Consider the following 19,085-nt stretch of genomic DNA (forward strand, 5'->3'; position numbering starts at 1 on the left):
TATGCCAGGAACGGTTTTAAATGCCTTTTGTGGATTAATATTACAAAATTCGACATGCTATATACTACTTTACAGAGGAGGAAATGGAGCTTCAGTGAATATTCTCGAAGTCACACAGCCAGTGAGTATCAGACTCAGATTCAAACCCTGACTTTAGAGTCTGTGGAAACCCAATTCAGAAGCAACCATGTTTAACTAGCTTCGAATTGTAGATGGGCAGAGCATCGCGTTGGTTTTTTAAGTTTTTTTCTTTGCATCAAGAGCAGATTCTGAGTCTGTGTAATTTCAGAATATTTGCCAATTGGTGTGGCTGGCAGTACAGGTCAGGAGCGATGTCCTAATCCTGTTTGACTTTCTGAGGTCTGCTATAATCCAGATGGTAATTGTTGTCCCCAGTTGACCTGCCAGGTAGATGGTGTGTAATTGATCGCCACAGGTGTTCTGTTATTGACCAGTTCTGAGTAAGATCTACCTGGTCAGGTTGTACCAGGAGCAAGGGAGGGATTGTGTCCCGCCAAGGTTAAAATACACTCTGCACTGGTCAATGTGAGCGGGATTACCCGTGGCAATTGTGACTTCCTGTTTTCAAGATAAAAGACTTACAGAGATTTATTAGAAAAATTTCACAGGGCTTCTGTGAAGCTATCACATACAGCTTAGAGAAGACACCGAAGTAGTTTCATTGCAAGTAAATGTGAACCATACGGATATTTTTTTTTTTTTTTATGCGTGCATCAGCTTAAAAGAGAGTTACCAGATGATCTATAAAAGGTCTATGAAAGATGTTTGATGGTGTGAAGGACCCAGCATATTAAAGAAATTTTCAAAATACCTGAAAAAAAAAATTATAGCTGGCGTTTCTAAAACCAAGATTAGAAAAATGGAGGGCTGTGTTGAGGGGGGCATTTTCACCTTGCTCTGTGGTTTTCAGAGTCTGGAACGTCCGTGTGGTGTGGGAACAGTTCTCAGGGCAATCTTTGGTGAGAGGCCTTCTCTTGTTTGTTTGTTTGTTACCTGCTGGGTATACTGTCTGGTCCATTGAAACACACGCACGCCCACGTACACGCACACACACACGTGCGCGTGCCCACACACACACTGTTAGTGCCCACTGTATGAGGCATTATACTCATACCCTGAAGACGGCCTGTTCAGTTCTGAACCTTGTTTGACACTCGTTCATTGGCAGACGAGGTTAGGTGGTTGCCGAGGTGGCATATGGGGTGAGGGGAGAACATAAAGGGGAGGCGTCTAGTTAGACAAGATTGGAACTCAGCCCGCAGTGGTGGAATTCGGGTCTCCACTGGGCCCTCGGTAGCTGTGCGGCCTTGGGTCAGTGACTTCATCTCTTTGAACATCAGTTTTCTCTCAGGGATTATGATGTCTGTCCTACTTACTTGGAAGCTCTTGTAAGGACAATTAAAATAAACCATGTGAGGGCTTGGGATAAACTGTGAAGGTCTGTATACAGTAGGCAGTGTGGTTGGTGGTTGGGGCTAGCCTCAGCCCTGTGGTTGGTGGTTGGAACCCTCAGCCCCTCAGCCCCATTCCCTGTTTTCCCCTGAGTTCCTTGTACAGCAGGCTCAGCCTCCTTCCCCAGCCCTGGTGTGGAGAGGTTGGACAGCAGGTCGGAGCCGGGGGTGAAAGCCCATACGATCTGAGGGGGCAGCCACTGTCTTTGCCACTGGGCAGTGTGGTGGATAGTTAGTGGGCCTCGCGTGGGTCAAGACAGAGCCACAGGCACCTCAGGCAACAACCTTGTGCCGTCTGAGACTGAACTCCTTGTCCTTGGAAACTTACCCCTTCCTCCTCCTCAGGGACTCTGTCACTTTTCCTTGTTACTGTTTTGTCAGTATTTTACTGTTGAGTGTCGGGGGTTATTTGTCTGGAGCAGAGACCCGCCACGTTCCCCAAGGCCCAGCAGTGACAGTGCACCCTCCGGGAACACTTTCCACCGTAGCACGCGGGACACGGCTGGAAGCGTCCCAGGCCTGGAGCAGAGCTCCAGGGCAGGGAACAACCATCTCTGTCCAATAATTTATTTTTTAGCTGACTCCTGTAAGACCCGTGTGTGTGTTTTCAGTACATTTTCCCATTTTGCTGGACATCATCCCAGAACTCCCGTGCTGACGTGTTGCTTTCTGCAGTGGTAGGAGCATCACTGTAGGCCGCAGAGGGCTTTAGACCAAGAGCTCGGGGTGGGTGAGTAACACTGAGAACAGTCAAATTGATAACAGCACCATGGACATCTGTCCTGTTTACTGCCGCTCCTCGAGAAACAGACTGTGGCAGCCATGGTTGGGTGGTGACCCTGTCATTTCCACCCCCCAAAAAAAAAGCGGTGCAAATGGCCTGTGGCAGCTTGATCAAGAGTCATTTTCAACCCCACATCACTGAGAGGCGCCCTTGAAGAGGTATGAACTTTTTATAAAAGTCAAATAAACATATGTTGTTGGCAGAGATCATTTTCACCTTTTACACTTTTTAAAAATGTAGTACCAACCCCTGCCCGATGCTGGGCATCCTGTGAAATCAAACCCCAACCTCAGGTGGTTCACCCTCAGAGAGTCTGTGTCATTAACTCATGAGAGGATCTTCTGTTAAATGGAATTTTGTGTGTGTGGTGACAGTTTGCATTAGAGGCCCACGGGTAAAAATGACTTAGAAGATGTAAAGACAGAATGAAGCAAAGGGTTTTGCTTCCTGTAAAATTTTCTTTCTTGACTTCTATGCCCATGCTTATGGCTCCTGTAAAGTCTATTTCATCACTTTGCACAAATCTGAAAATGACATGAACACTATTCCTGAGAAATTAAGCTTGGTTATGTATTTTGTTCTGATGAATGTCCCCCCAAGATCTGCTAACTTTAAAAAACAAACCAAAACGTCATTGTTGGTAAATGAGACTGAACATGCTGTTCCTTATTCGGATTTTACTTTTATATGTGTTGTTTTATAAGACATTTTCCTCAGTATTTAAAAAAAAAAATCTTTTCACTGTAGCCCCACACAAGGTCTGTTTGCCAGTGACCCATGCTGTTGAAGAAATTCATGTCCACCTCTGTGACACCGTCATCTGTGGATAACCCAAACACTTAATAAGTTTTGGCAACCTGGATCTTTCTAGAAACATGGGACATCACATTGTTATGGGTATGAAGTAAGAGATCCCCACTGGGAACTCTTAAGAATAACAAATCATAGGATTAATATAGGAACTCGTACAGTTAATCAATGCTGTGCCATTAATGAGTATTAGTACTGAACAGTTTTGGCAAATTATTTTCTCTTGAGCTACTTAAATGAATATATTTGTCTTTCCATATCATTTGGTGGTCCTTAATTTTTATAGAGGCTAGTCCTTGAAATTGAGAGCCTACCTCTTAACTTGGAACAAAACGGAGATCAGTTTGGTATAACCCCAGGAAAAGTTATTCGATACCAGGCTGCAAGTTCCATAAAGTTAGTCCCTTGACTACACTATTGGGCTAAAAACAAAAAATCTTAATAGTTATTACTTTGAGGGGCACCTGGGTGGCTCAGGTGGTTGAGCATCCAACTCTTGATTTTGGCTCAGGTCGTGATCTCAGGGATCGAGCCCTGCGTCAGCCTCCATGCTGAACATGGAACCTGTTTGAGATTCTCTCTCTCTCTCTCTCTCTCTCTCTCTCTCTCTCTCTCTCCTCCTCTTTCCCCCCTCCCTCCCCTCCCTCTGCCTCTCCCCTGCTTGCATGCATGCTCTCTCTCTCAAATAAAAAAAAATTACTACTTTGATATTGGGCAAAATATTTATTTTACCATAGCACGATATTCTCTAAGTAGTCTTTAGGAATGCAGGTGCCCAGTAACTGAGTAGGTAACTCCAGCTAGTGTACAAAAGAATATCCCTTTTGATTACATTTAAGACATTGGAGCCATGTGTCTGGCTCCACTAGAATAGAATAACCATCCACTAGAATGGTTATTCTATCCACTAAAATAACCATCTCTAGTGTCTATTTGTGTTATTGAAACTCACACTAACTCGTGACATTAGATTCTGTTTCTATGTCTTTGCTTAGCTAAGAATGTCTAAAACACTAGTCAGAATTACTAATGGGCTGATGTAGGTTGAAGAACAATACCTGGGAAGACCTGGCCTCTGTAACCAGAGAGACACGTATTAGCCTAACCATATCCTGATGCAGGGCTAGAATGTGGCCCACTGTCAGAAACAGGCAGTGTGGTCTCCCCAGGGCCCCTCACCCTTGTTCCCAAACTTGTCAGCTCTTAACTGATGTAAAAACAAGACTCAAAACACTAAGTACTGGCCACCAGAATGCATTGCTTTGAAAAAAGTGAACAGTCAGAGCGTTTCTGGAGATCGGCATTTAGCAAGAGGATTTCTAGGCATTGATGTCACGAGAAGGAAAGAGCGGAGACTGGGGTGAGCAGTGGGGTTTACCTGGCGGGGCAAGGCAGCCATGAAAGAGAAATTACAATAAAAAGCAGAAGCCAGTTAGTATTTAGCTCTTAGGGGTTTGACCGTAAAGACAAGGAGAGGCTGTCTTTTCAGCCTTAGAGAGGAGAGCTTCCTGGAGGACAGTTAGAAATAGTACCGAATTGCATTTCCTATGTTTTTACACTGACCTTTAGCTCTCACCGGAGAATATATAGTTTTGGCCTTAAGAACTCAAAACAGGTGAAAAAGGACGTTGTAAAACATCCAAGATTTCTGGCTGGCAGCCCCACAGTGGTATGTTTCCACTTGAAGTTCTCGAGACCTCTTGGTCCGAAATGCAGGGAGGAACATGTGAGTGGAGTGTCGATACCCGTGGGGGAAATACGTTCCTCCTCGAATGCGTTAGCGAACATGGAGGTTTCGAGCACAGCTGCCAGACTTTGGACTGACTTGACATACTCAATGGTTAAGTCTGAGGGGTGTACTGTTTAATAATTTCTGTGTCATGTCCTCTTTAAGAAAAGGAAGTGCCAAACAAGCCCTTGCGCGTGCGTGTCCGATCCTCAGACGACCGGCTCTCCGTTGCGTGGAAGGCACCACGCCTGTCGGGAGCCAAGAGTCCACGCAGATCACGGGGTTTTCTTCTGGGCTACGGGGAAAGTGGCCGGAAGATGAATTATGTTCCGCTGACAAGAGATGAGCGAACACACGAAATTAAAAAGCTGGGTGAGTTTAATGGTAACTGATGTTTTGATGACCGATGCAATCTTGTCAATGTTTAGAAGCTCGTTCATGACAGAAAGGTACATGGTAGGCGTAGCGTCCATTTTCCAGGTATTGCGATTCTTCTGAACTGAACTCTGCAAGGTCTGCCCTCCATGCCTCTGCCCTTTCAGCCTTCCGTTAGGGGCAGGACAAGGCCTCCCCTCCAGGTGCCCATCAGTTCCTTGAGTTGGGCCATTTTTCTGGACATGAGAAGGAAGCTAAGGTTTTCTCATCTTGTCTCTGTTTCTACCATTTTGTCCTTTTTTTTTTTTTTTTTGTAATGTTTTATTTATTTTTGAAAGACAGTGCAGGTGGGGGAGGAGCAGCAAGAGGGGGACAAAGGATCCAAAGTGGGCTCTGCACTGTCACCCAGAGCCCGATGCACAGCTCAAACTCACGGTCTGCAGGATTATGACCTGAGTTGGACGCTGAACTGACTGAGCCACCCAGGTGCCCCACCGTTTTGTTCTTTTAAGCTTTGTCTTAGATCCCAGGACACTGGAACTTGGGTCCTTTCAAGATGAAATGTGGTGGCTGCTGATGAAGGCTGCATATCAGGCCTGCCTTCCTCCTTCTCTGCAAACCTTTATTGTGGGACGGAAGCCTTGGCCACGGAACGTGGAGAGATTATGTGCATTGTTCTTGCTTGGGTGGAGGCCTGACCTTTGCTGCCTTTACTCACTGACAGGTCCGGACAGTGGCACAGGCCATAGTTTTAGAGAGGCAATGCTACAAACTCCTGCCTTTCTCCCCCTTTCCTCACGCCCCCTTATTTACCTGATGAGTTTGGCTGTCAGCGTTGGGTAAGCGTGAGTTGCCCTTTTTGTGTCCTCCACTTGGGGGGAAGCCAGGCTCTAGAGAGCACATGGTCTGCTCAGCTCCTCTAGGCCTAAGTCATGTAGAGCCCAGGGCTGCTGGGCAGGATGGCCCGCGTGATTCTAGGGCTCATTCCAGAATACTTACCCCATGTTCTCCAACATTCGCACCAGCAATAAGTATATTAGCCCCCCACTACTTATTCTCAGCCGTTTCCTAATTGGGTCAGTACTCGGGCCAGAAAGGGGGTGTGATTTATTGGGCCCTCCCACAAGACTCCTGTGGGACCTGGTGGTCTCTTCACTTGCATGCCAGGCTTTGCTCAGCTTCCAGCACCCGCGAGATGGGCTGGAGGTGGGAGGGAGGATGGGCTCCAGGCAAAGGAGCCCACGAGGACACGGAGCCGTGTGCCGTAAGCAGTGTCCCTGGTGAGAAGGCAGTGGTGCCCGTGGCTCCTACTCAAGTCTTCTGTCAGACACGACAAGGGACAGGCAAGTAGTGGGAAGTGAGTCTGGCGAGACAAGATGGAGGAGTGGAAGAAGGAAGGGAGAAGAGAGCCCAGAGGGAGGGTGCCAGGCTCACAGGAGTGATGAACAGCGGTCGGGGGCTCAGTGGCGGTGGAGGAAACAAGTCAGCCTCCTGCTGGCCCCAGGCGCCTCAGGTGCTCCGAGAAGACAATCCACTCTGCTCGGTGACCACATATTGTGGAGTCTGGACAGGCAGCTCTGAGTTCCTCAAGACTCTCAAAGCCTGGCCCCCTGGGCTGCACGGCGGGCACTGATCGGGGCAGATTTGATCCGTGTGGAGACACCGGTGGAAGGCCAGGCTGGATTCCCCTTCTGCAAAAGCCCTGAGGTCACCGTCCTGCTCACTGCTCTCTGTTCAGCCACCTGCTGAAGACTCTTGGAAGAGCCTGGTGGGTGTTCTGTCAGGCATAGCATCCAAACCATCTCGAAATACAGACTCCAGACCTCCCCAACAAAAATGACCAGCCACCCCTCTGCTCCCGTGCCACTGGCCACCACACGGGGTCACAGAAGGAGATGGACAAGTCTGAGCCGTGGGTACTTTGTGAGGCTTCAGTATGAGCAGCGAGGCCTGGAGCTAGAGGCCCAATCACTCTTTGGTCGTCCATTCTTGAGCCTACCTCTTGCCCTGGAGAGCCTACCTACCTCTTGCCATTTCTTGTAAAATGGCTGTTTTGGTGACACGGGCCAAATTCTACCCAGAGTATCAGCAGAAGAGTGGAGTCTCTGTTTTTACATTCCTGAGACTGCAGGGGGCCTTTTTTAAGTGGGCACTTTTCACTGTGCTGAGCCTCTCACAGACACCACGCAGTAAGACGTCGGTCAGTGTGAACAAGCGTCTCATCTGAGTGGTTCTGCTGCCTCTTGATTTGCTCGGTCATGACCCCTGGCTCACCTGAGGGCAGAAGAAGGATTTGCTTGCTGCTTCAGCTTGAACAAATGTGGGACCTGAGGTCAAGGATGGCTCCGGCCTCAGCCTGATGAGCAGTGTGGACCTCCTGTGCCTCAGCTACACCGTGTTAGCTTTTGAATTTTCACCAAACAAAAATGTGTTGGACTTGCCATTGCAAATGATCCCAGAGGCTGCCGTGAGGAAGAAGAGGTCTCCCTGGACGCTAGCTCCAGCACGGTTGGGAGGATGCCGTGAATTCCCGGGGAGATGTCGCAGCGGGCCTGTTGTGTTAGGAGATGCCTGTGTTCTCATTTTTACCAGAATTAGGATTCTAATTCTGTTCATAAGCCAGATGCCATGAAAAGCGTGGTGCCTGCAGAGCATGGCCACACATGAAGGAAACTTGCGGAAAGGTGGGCCTGAGGTCCCGTCAGCAAAAATCCTGCCTTGCGAGTCATTTACAAAACACCTTACTGGGCATCTTCTGTGCCAGGACCCGTGGGGTTCTGGGGCCCCAACAGTCCCTGGCAGGGACAGACAACGGACAGAGTGTCGTGCAAGTGGAGGCAGAGGTGCGGGCACAGGAGGTGGGAAGTGCTGTGGTGGGCACCCAGGGCTCAGGGGCCAAGTCCCCTCCAGGGAGGCACAGTGGCCCCGGGCTAAGGAGGCGAGAGAACAGAGCAAGCACCAGAGCTCACATGCAAGTGGGGCAGTAATGAAGGAGCGTGTGAGTTTGGGCTCCCTCAGGAAGTGAGGACAGACAAGTCTGAAGTCCAGACACCTGCGTTTCTGGTGAGTCACATGCCTGAGGTCAGGCTCTGTGGCTCCGAGGAGGGGCGGGGGTGCCTGGGGTCCCAGGGGGCACTGGGCTGGTGATGGTGGGATCAGTTTGGAAATTTTATTTCCAGACTATCAATAATCGGGCACCGAATGGAGTGTTTTGTGATACCAGTGAGGCTTCATTGCTTTTGTGAAGAACGAGTTGGTTGCTCCGTAGCCGGTGCTTGGCTCTGGGCCCTGCTCCCTCCTCACCCAGAGGAGTAAAACTTGGGTGTTGGACTGACCACCTAGTCCATGACCTTGGGTGGGTCACCTTGTCCCCCTGATCCTCGTTGTTCATCTGTGAAAAGGAGACTGTGAGAGTAGCTTCCTCATGGAACTTTTGTCGGGACTAAATGAGTAACTGATGGGACATGCCCAGCATGGCAGAGACAGACCCAGACACATGAGCTGTCCCGGTTTACTCTTCTTTCATGATAATCTTGGGCCAAGTTTAGTGTGGAGAGCTTGCAAATCAAGAATCTGGGCATTAAAAACAGTCTCGGAACTTTAAGAAGTACATCGCAAATATGTAAAAACGTCAATTGTGGGAAGTTACTCATTTCTTGGTGGCTCTTGATAAATGATGGGTCACATTTTTTATGTTTATTTATACGTGTTCCCGGGTTGTGAGGTTGGATGGCACAATTTTTCTTTGTTGACCTTGGGCTGCTTCCTTTGTCAATAGCACCAAGAAATTGATCCCCTGAAGGGACTTCTCTCTGGAAGCTTAGTTTGATGCTCTATGAATGCGAGGGCTACAAACTTGATTCTTCCCTTTTATAAAACATATATTTCAAAATTCTGTGGTAGAGTAAGATGTCAGAGCCTTAGCCTCAATAATAATTTATCATCCCAGCATGAGTTTTACCTGCTCTCTCTCTCTCTCTGTAAGTATGTATGTATATGTATATATGTGTGTATATATACATATATATATTTGTATATACATATATATGTGTATATATATGTGTGTGTGTATATATACATATATATATATAGAGAGAGAGAGAGAGAGAGAGAAGAAGAGGGAGAGTGGGGGTGCTCAAAGATTGTCAAACATTGTCCCCTTTCCCTGAAACGTGATTAGTCTACAGCAGTTTAGTTTACATAAGTAGGTTTCTCCACGTGAGGTTTTTGAACACTGGTCTCCTTTTATGTTTAACTGCCATATTGTTTGTAAAAACAAAACGTTTGTTCTCCCCTTGCTGTGAAACTTTGCAATCCCTGAAAGCAGACCTCTAGTGTTACAGGTTTCTGTTAGGATCTCAGTGTCCCTTCTGCTAATTTGCTTAGGTATTACCTGATAAGATTGTTGTCTGCACTAGAATTATATCAAATTGCCTCATTTTTACTCTTGAGCTGATCAAGGCTGCTACAGGAAGCTTGGTCGGAAGAGCCTGGAGTTAGGCATTAACAACTCTGGATTTGGAGACAACTTTGAGTCCTTCTTAGGGGCGTGGCTTTGGGCAAGTCAACCAATTTTTTTCATGGCTTTATGTCCTTACTTATAAAACAAGAAGGTCACATTGGAAGATAATGAATGAAGACTTCATCTGGGTCCCAGACTCTATGGTTCCAAGGTGCTTGAGAGTTACAAGTTTTATTTCATCATTGTATTTTTTCCCAAATAAAGTTTTCAAGTTTAGATTCAGTTGGATGCTAGTGGGCCCGATGTCCAATTAGGGGAGTGGGGTGGCGGGACCTAACTTAAAGAACAATCCAGAAATAAAGGGTATGTTTAAACTCTTACACTTGCTCTTAATAAATCTTTGGAGACTCAAGTCTGAGGATGTCGGTTTCTAAGGGCCCAGCATGCTCTCTGGACTGCTAATCGGATACACTCACTGTTTTTGTCTTGCTTCCTTCTTTTCGATGACAGAAACAGAGTGACCCCTCTTTCTATTTTGGAGGTAAAAAAGAAATTGAGGGATTTCTGTGGGTAAAATATACTATTCTTTTCTTTTTTAAACATTGCTCATCTTTCTTCAATTTTGGTGAGATAGAAACCTACTTCTCAAGAATTATAGGTAACCGTCACTCCCACATTTTCTAACATAATAGTGTTCTTCTTGAGCCTAGTTCTTACAGTTCTTGGTCTCATCTTTAATTGTCTAGAAGAAATTGGAATGCCCCCAGAAAGCCAAGATTGGTGGTAGGGGTGGGAGACGCAGACAATGAGGGTGTGCATTCCGGAAAGCCAAGTGCAGAGCCTCATCCCTTGCCGGTTGGTCCACAGCCTCGGAGTCGGTGTATGTGGTCTCCCTGCAGTCCATGAACTCACAGGGGCAGAGTCAGCCTGTCTACAGGGCTGCCCTAACGAAACGGAAGATTTCAGGTATGTTTCCAAGGACGCACCTGCTCAAGTCATGGTCTGTGTGAATGAGGTCTTGTTTCCAAATGATGCTGGCTAAGTGACAAATTAACTGGGTGTCATTCAGTGTGAAGGAAACAACAGGGCTGGCTCGGCCACATTTCAGACAGAAGTGTGTTTCTTTTATACTCAGAGCCTACAGAGTTCTTCCAATGAAGCATATTTCTTTGTGTATTTTGAATGGCTTCTCTGTGCGGCAAATTTGCCGTGATAGAGGCAGCCAATCGTTTGTTCCATTTAAGGATCCAGTCTGATCCAACATCAGTGGCCCTTGGGGTCAGACCGTGAACAGAGAGGAGTAGGGCGGCGTGCAAGATCTGTACTCATGCTTCATTTCAGCTAAAATCACCGAAACACAGCATTGAGAAGAGGAAGAGAAGGTAGTAGAGGCTTTCTCGTAGCCTGATCATTGGTCATTTACCAACAGAGGCTTTTTTCCTATGTCCATTCACGGGTGGTTTTTAATATTACTGACATACTAAGAAATCACACATACCTATTCTGGATCCTGTGCCTTAACGTAAAGAGGCAAACCTATAGCATGATTATTTTCATGAATTCACAATTTATTTGTGATTACAATAGTATATTGTGGAATAGACATTCTATTACTATGTATAATACAGTAATAGAATATACTATGTATAATATATGTATTGTAATTTTATATCTGTGATGATTATGATTGCTTACACTGTGTAACAGAAGTCTCAAATACACGATGTGGCACTTTCATTTTTCATTATTTGTTGCTATAAAAGAAGTGTCTCCATCGCTTTTCTAACAGGCTAATTATTTCCACCTTCCCCTATTTGTAGCATAAGCCACATCCTTTTGAAATACCATCCCTTAAAGGTGAAAAGAAAAAACAAAATAAACAAAACCTCCAAGAGACTAAAAAGCAAAATTGAAACCTCTTAATCTTCATTTATGGTAGAGATTGAACAGAACTTCACGAAGAACAGGCTTTGTGACTATGATGTATTCCACTGGAAATCTGCAAACTGAAATCTATTTTATGTCTGAGTGTAACTCTTAATCTGTCTTGAAACCACATTTTCTAAAATGCGAGGACATGGAACCCAGTGTGATTTGTGCAGTTGTTTGAGCCAGAATTTTGTTTCATGCCATGATCGCCAAGGAAATGCTCTGGCTTGACCTTTTCTCCCCCAAAACTTTTGCTTCCTGTAAAGATTGTGTGATTTCCCAGAAACTTACAGTATGTGTTAAGAAAACACTGAGTTGCTTAGAGAATCGTGGACAAGGGCAAAGCATCCCTTTTGTACTGTGCTATATGTCAGCTGGATTGGGCAGCTTTTCAAGTGAACTGCCCATTTCTTAGACTGTGAGAAGGACAAGAGTGGAGATTTTAGTTTATCTACATTAAGCATAAGCAATTTAAAAATTGTACAGCGTGATTAATGAACCCTGGGGGGCCAGAGGAACTCGGGGCAGAGCCTGTTGTAGAGACAGCCTCTAAGGTGTCCCGTTGTCATTCCAGAAGAGGATGACCTGGATGTGCCTGAAGACATCAACGTCCGGGTCATGTCATCCCAATCTGTGCTTGTAGCCTGGGTGGATCCAGTTTTGGAAAAACAGAAGAAAGTTGTTGCATCAAGGTACTTTTCCTTATTTATTTGCCTTTAGGTATGAGAGATGTGGTTTTTCTGGTGCTCAAAAGACCTGTGTTTATTTGAATGACTGTATCTTCTGACATACATGGATGATGGCCTCTTCCCATAGCTGAATGGTCAACTATTCTCTGGCAGTCCAGCTAGTCTCGAGTGTGGTCACACACTTCCCACAGCTCAGATGCTATCATGGCCTCGTGTGTAATGCACACAGGAGGACCTCGCCTCTCACTTGCTCAGAGTTTTATCTTGTGTCTGGAAATTCCCCCGATTCCATCTCTTCCTTTGCCCCATTTGTGTTTTGCTTTGTCTCCTTACGATCTAGTTGTGCAGAGGATGTGGGCCCATCTTAGAAGGAGTCTTCCCGTCCCTCCAATTACCCAGGAAAGGTTGGCAGGAGCAAGGGTTTTTACACAGAGAGGTGGACATTTGTCAAATGCCTTGCACACTGTAGTTCTTCTTTAGACATTCTTCAGACACTGAATTTCTTTATGTCCAGCTCATTTGTGTACAGCAAAAGACAACTGTTTTGTCTCTTAAGCCACGATGTTATACTCTTCAGATTTTTATACTGATTTGCAATAGCAGTAGAAGAAAAACCAATCACAAGGTTAAAATAATTTCTATGTTAAAAAAAGCCACTGGTGAACAGCATTTCATGTTACTGATAGGTTAATATAGCCATCAAAATTTTATGTGTTAAATGACTGAATAATTAATATTACCAAGAGAAAGCCAAAGATTTGGTAGCCACCAGGGCACTATGTATTAATTTTTGAACCTATCTACGACCAGGAAGAGTGAATGTCCTTTAAAAAAAAATGAACGGAATCGAATGCTGAGATTATGTACATATAATATATGTGTGTGTGTATATATGTATATATATACATATATATACACACACCATTATTTGTATTAGATATAGTTTCTGTCACTGTCTGTTAGTGAAAGAAAGAAAGAAAGAAAGAGGAAGAAAGAAAGAAAGAAAGAAAGAAAGAAAGAGGAAGGAAGGAAGGAAGGAAGGATGGAAGAAAGAAAGGAAGAAGCAAGGAAGGAAGGAGGAAGAAAGGAAGGAAGGAAGGAAGGAAGAAGGAAGGAAGGAAGGAAAAGAGAAAGAAAGAAAGAAAGAAAGAAAGAAGAAAGAGAAAGAAGGAAAGAAAGAAAGAAAGAAACAGAAAGAAAGAAAGAGTAGAAGAAAGAAAGAAGAGGAAGGAAGGAAGGAAGGAAGGAAGGAAAAGAGAAAGAAAGAAAGAAAGAAAGAAAGAAAGAAAGAAAGAAAGAGTAGAAGAAAGAAAGAAGAGGAAGGAAGGAAGGAAGGAAGGAAGGAAAAGAGAAAGAAAGAAAGAAAGAAGAAAGAGAAAGAAGGAAAGAAAGAAAGAAAGAAAGAAAGAGGAAGGAAGGAAGGAAGGAAGGAAGGAAGGAAGGATGGAAGAAAGAAAGGAAGAAGGAAGGAAGGAAGGAGGGAAGGAAGGAAGAAGCAAGGAAGGAAGGAGGAAGGAAGGAAGGAAGGAAGGAAGGAAGAAGGAAGGAAGGAAAAGAGAAAGAAAGAAAGAAAGAAAGAAAGAAGAAAGAGAAAGAAGGAAAGAAAGAAAGAAAGAAAGAAAGAAAGAAAGAAAGAAAGAAAGAAAGAAAAGAGAAAGAAAGAAATCTGCTTCGTTTGAAGGACCTTAGAAGGGTCTAGTGATTCTCTCCCTAGCCATTTGGCCTCTCCCAACACAAAGCGTTCCTGATTACCACTGGACTTTGATTTCTAACATCTTGATGAAAACAAAAGAGGGCTTCAGTTTTCTTAGCAGGACTCTTATATTAATTGGTGGGCTGTGTCTGAAACTGAAGTCTTCATTATTAAATATAATGAATGGCCCCTTTTTAATGTTTCACATGCTTTCTACTGCAAAGTGGCTGCAAAGAAAATTTCTTGGAAAAGGAAGACACTAAGTGGCATTTGCAACTCTCAGAATGTTGAGGATGCCTTCTGCCTGACATTGTTACACCCTGTTTGCCCACACCATTTCTCTCTGTGATAATCACACAGTAGAGCTCCTTTTATAAGCTCCTCTATCCTGCTGTGTTTATTACACAGTTTTGCTCCTTCTCATAATGATAAGTCTACTCAAAACCACACGTTGTCTTCCCTCCTGATAACTGCTTTGGCATGAAATGGATCTTCTTGTCTTTCTTTTCTGGAGAACCAAGATACCTTGGGCTGTTCCAGTTTTTAAAAAAAAATTTTTTTTTTAACGTTTATTTATTTTTGAGACAGAGACAGAGCATGAATGGGGGAGAGGTAGAGAGAGAGGGAGACACAGAATCCGAAGCAGGCTCCAGGCTCTGAGCTGTCAGCACAGAGCCCAACCCCGAGGCTCGAACTCGGGAACCATAGGATCATGACCTGAGCCGAAGTCAGACGCTTAACTGACTGAGCCACCCAGGTGCCCCTGTTCCAGTTCCTAATATTGGCCTTTCCACACCACACACACACACACACACACACACACTCACACTCACACATCCCTCATAAGGCACTTGCCTGGTCAAAGCTGTCCCCCTCTGTCTCTTCCCTTCTGAATCTCTGCTCGATCTTTTGATCTGTAAGACACTAATCTCCATCTTTCCTGGCCTACTTTAGACACCTTTCCCTGGAACTTAAGAGTAAATTCTCTGACTTAATAACATAGTCAAAACTTTAGATTTTTCTCCTCTTTGATTTCTCTGCTTACCTCCAGAAGTCATTAACTTATGGGGAAGGAAAAATAGCAATGAATCTAGCGTTCAGTTGCAGGGAATTGGTCAGCTGGGCGCGTGGCTGCCTTGTGTTTTCTTACAGACAGTACACCGTGCGCTATCGAGAAAAGGGGGAATCAGCAAGGTGGGATCACAAGCAGACCTCGAACAGACGCGTGTTGGTTGAGAACCTGATTCCAGACACCATGTATGAATTCGCAGTCCGTATTTCACAGGGTGAAAGAGACGGCAAATGGAGTACATCTGTCTTCCAGAGAACACCAGAATCTGGTATTTAAAACAGAAAGAGAGAGAGAGAGAGAGAGAGAGAGAGAGCGAGCAAGAGAGCGCACAAACGGGGGAGGGGCAGAGAGAGAGAGAGCAAGAGAGTGCACAAACGGGGGAGGGGCAGAGAGAGAGGGAGACACAGAGTCCAACACAGGCTCTAGGCTCTGAGCTGTCAGCAGAGCCCGACTTAGGGCTGGAACCCACGAGCCATGAAATCATGACCTGAGCCAAATTTGGATGCTTAACCGACTGAGCCACCCAGACGCCCCAGCAGAGGCAGTTTTTAAAGTAACATTACTCCAAAATCTTGGAAGTGTTTCTATGTACGAATGCAAAGAAGTTCAGGAACTGTTCCCTTGGATCTCTGTTTTATCCTTCACTGGCCATTTTCATTAGCATGTTAGTCTGACATGTGGAGCACATTACATCCTAGGATAGAGAATAATTAGGAATCACCACTTCTGCGTGAATGCCCCAGGGTAATGCCTGGCTCTGGAGGGTAGGAGAGACTCTTCCTTCCTAAGGCTGAGGTTGTGTTTGATCCTGGGGGAAAATTTTGCTCTGTATCAATTATTTTTTAAAACTATGTCTTTAAAAGCTTTATGAGAAAGAAGTTTGAACTGGATTTTAGTCTTCTTTTTATATTTCAATATTCAGCAATGAGAGGAATTCTGAAATTCTAAAAGCATTTCCCTAGATAAGTCTAAACTCACTACATAAGTTGGTAGCACTGACATAAATCACTATATTACAGTAAGAGTAATGAGAGTGTAGATTTTTCTCTCGTGTATAATAAAAATTAACACAGTATTGCTTCAGTGAAAAATCTGTATGTAGGACCACATGTCATACACTTGTTGAATATCCATAGGGCATTTTTAAACCTTGGGTCCTTGTTCTTTTGTAGCTCCTACAACAGCTCCTGAAAACTTGAACGTCTGGCCAGTCAATGGCAAATCTACAGCTGTCACTGTCGCTTGGGATGCACTGCCTGAGACCGAAGGGAAAGTGAAAGGTAGGAACCTCATTATTTAAGGTATAAGGTGCCCACCGCAGCAAAGTACTCCAAACAGAGATGTGTCCGTTGACTCTGATGAACACCAGTTCTAATAATAGCAGGATCAGTGACTGGAAAAGCAATAGGGAACAGTGTACGCTTGTGGGGCGCTAACCCAATGGACAAGGGTATTTCATGCAGGGTTTTCATTGTCAGGAAGGTCCAGGTAGTCGTGAAGATGACTTTCCATCTTCCCTATCCACAGGGAATTTGGTACTGCTATCAGGAGGGATGTTTTTGATTGTGTGGGTGTGACAGCCTAACCTTTATCAATATAAGCCACACCTTGTGTTTCATGCTAGGGGTCTTTTCATTGTACCAGGAAGATCATGGAACGTAGAAGTGAGTTGGAACCCTGTGGGACCACAAATGTCTTGAATGAGACCATAAATACTTAATGGGTTTGAAAATCAAGTAATGAAATAAAATTAAAAAATGGATTTTTTCCTATTTTTCAGCCTTTTTAATTATTATTATTATTTTTTTGGTTGAGGAAAAATAAACTATGACCTTAGAAAAAAACACAGAAGATGAAAAGAAAATAGAATAAAATATTCACAACTAGTTAAATTTAAAAATTGTTGACAATGTTAAAGAAAGCACAAATCATTTCTTTTTTCTTTCTTTCTTTCTTTTTTTTTTTAATTTATTTGGAGAGAGAGAGCACGAGCGGGATAGGGACAGAGAGTGAGGGAGAGAGAGAGAATCCGAGGCAGGTTCCACACTGTCAGTGCAGAGCCCAATGTAGGGCTCAAACTCACAAACCTAGAGATCATGACTTGAGCTGGAATTAAGAGTCCAAAGCTTAACAGACTGAGCCACCCAGGCATCCCACAAATCACTTCTTTTTAATGTAAAAATATTTAAGAACCTTTCGGAAGTCTGTTTGGAGATATTTTTTTTTTTTTTTTTTTTTAACGTTTATTTATTTTTGGGACAGAGAGAGACAGAGCATGAACGGGGGAGGGGCAGAGAGAGAGGGAGACACAGAATTGGAAACAGGCTCCAGGCTCTGAGCCATCAGCCCAGAGCCCGACGTGGGGCTCGAACTCACAGACCGTGAGATCGTGACCTGGCTGAAGTCGGACGCTCAACCGACTGCGCCACCCAGGCACCCCGTGTTTGGAGATATTTTAAAAGGCTATATGGAGATTCCCCCATGACAGTGCCTATATAAATGCACCCTAAGGGTACATTTTATTGTTATTTGATTTTAGAAGACAACTTAAGTCTATGTCCAGAATACTCTGACAAGTTTGTGTAAGCTTAAAGAAATAGAGACGTTATTGCTAATCTCCTTTGAGGATTTCTTAATTAAAAAACTGAAAAGTTCTCTTGTATACAACTGTAAGTTGTCTTTGCGGACCTGTAAGGTTGTCCGTGGGACAAATAGAAGTTAAGGAAGGTAGATGTGGGGCAGTAGTTTCTAAACTTACTGCTTTCTCACTTTGCAGTTTTTAAAGAATATATTATACTGTTCTTGCTCATTTTTTTTTCCAGTGGAATAAATCAGAAGCAAATGAAGAGAAGAAAGTTGGCCCTTTTAATCATCCTTTTTATGACAGTTTGAGCTTTGGCTGTATTATTGTTGTGATGCTGAAAAGGATTGTGAAAATTGCGTAAATACGTTTTTTGGCTGACTGCTTTTGTTAGTTATAAAAAAAAAAGTCAATTGTTCCTCTTTTCATGACTTTATTACCATGCTACTTACTTGTTTTCTTTCCCTCTCCCACATCTTAGTTTATATTTATAGCTCTTTGGCAAATGAAGCTCCCTCGTAGTCAATGAAATATTTTCAGAAATAATAATAGCTACCGAGTTTTTGTGTCCAAAAGAACTCATGTATCTTAACCCTGTTAGGTGGTTTTAATAAAGGTGTGGTGGTGGGACTGAAAATTCATAATTACACGGGGGAATTTATATGTATGAGAAATAGAAGACATAATAGAAGAATATACTTCGACATGGTTACATTTTTTTCCAGATGAATTGAATTCATAAAAAAAATCTGTATGACAATATTTTATAGCAGTGGGTTCTTTTAGTTCTTACTTGTGACCACCACAAATGACTAGTTTGCTCATTTTCAAAGAGAAAAGAATGTTTGGGTGTTTTTTTGTGTTTTTTTTTTTCTGGACAAATGCTACAAAAGCATTTTCAGTTGAAGTTTTTTAATTAACATACTTTTTAAAGATTAGATCTCAGGGAAAAGAAAAGGTCTTCTGTGCTCCTCTATGTAGGATGTAGATAGTATGACAGTCGCTTAGGTTTTCTGTGATTCCAGTTATTTTTTGTGGTTAGTGCATCCTCCCATTAATGTGATGAGTTCATTGGGAAGAAAACAGACCTGACAGTTTTTAGTTGAGGGTGGAAATTCTGCTTTAAAACATGGCTTCTTTACGTTATAGTATTTCCACATAAGCATAGAGATATATTAGTTCCTTGGACTGAATTTGCTCTGATTTTCAAAGTTTAAGGACATTACATGTTTGCACGTGTCTATAAATATCACTGATTCAAGATGGAAACATTAGACATCACATAAATCTATGAATTAGCAACTTTTCCCCATAGTATTAAATACTGTGAAATGCCCTTATATTGAGTTAAGACTGTAATTCCTACAAAGGTGAAATTCTGCTCCAAGTATAGAACTTATCTGGCCTAAGACGCAAATAAAAATAGCTCAAACGAACACACTGAGGCTGTTGAAGGTGGCAGCAATTGAGACTCAGTTCCTACAGTTGT

At 43.8% G+C, this 19,085-nt stretch overlaps 1 protein-coding gene across 1 annotated transcript in view; it reads left to right on the plus strand.

Moving 5' to 3' along the window:
* FNDC1 (fibronectin type III domain containing 1) overlaps positions 1-19,085 on the plus strand; it is a 107,989-nt gene that overhangs the window by 41,222 nt on the left and 47,682 nt on the right. Inside the window, exons 5-9 of the mRNA XM_047858725.1 lie at positions 4,961-5,167; positions 10,500-10,598; positions 12,136-12,253; positions 15,096-15,283; positions 16,188-16,295. Coding sequence (XP_047714681.1) covers positions 4,961-5,167; positions 10,500-10,598; positions 12,136-12,253; positions 15,096-15,283; positions 16,188-16,295 — 720 coding nt within the window. The remainder of the gene's footprint in view (positions 1-4,960; positions 5,168-10,499; positions 10,599-12,135; positions 12,254-15,095; positions 15,284-16,187; positions 16,296-19,085) is intronic.

The sequence above is a fragment of the Prionailurus viverrinus genome, chromosome B2 (assembly GCF_022837055.1).
Source record: "Prionailurus viverrinus isolate Anna chromosome B2, UM_Priviv_1.0, whole genome shotgun sequence".
In the NCBI taxonomy this organism is placed as follows: Eukaryota; Metazoa; Chordata; class Mammalia; order Carnivora; family Felidae; genus Prionailurus; species Prionailurus viverrinus.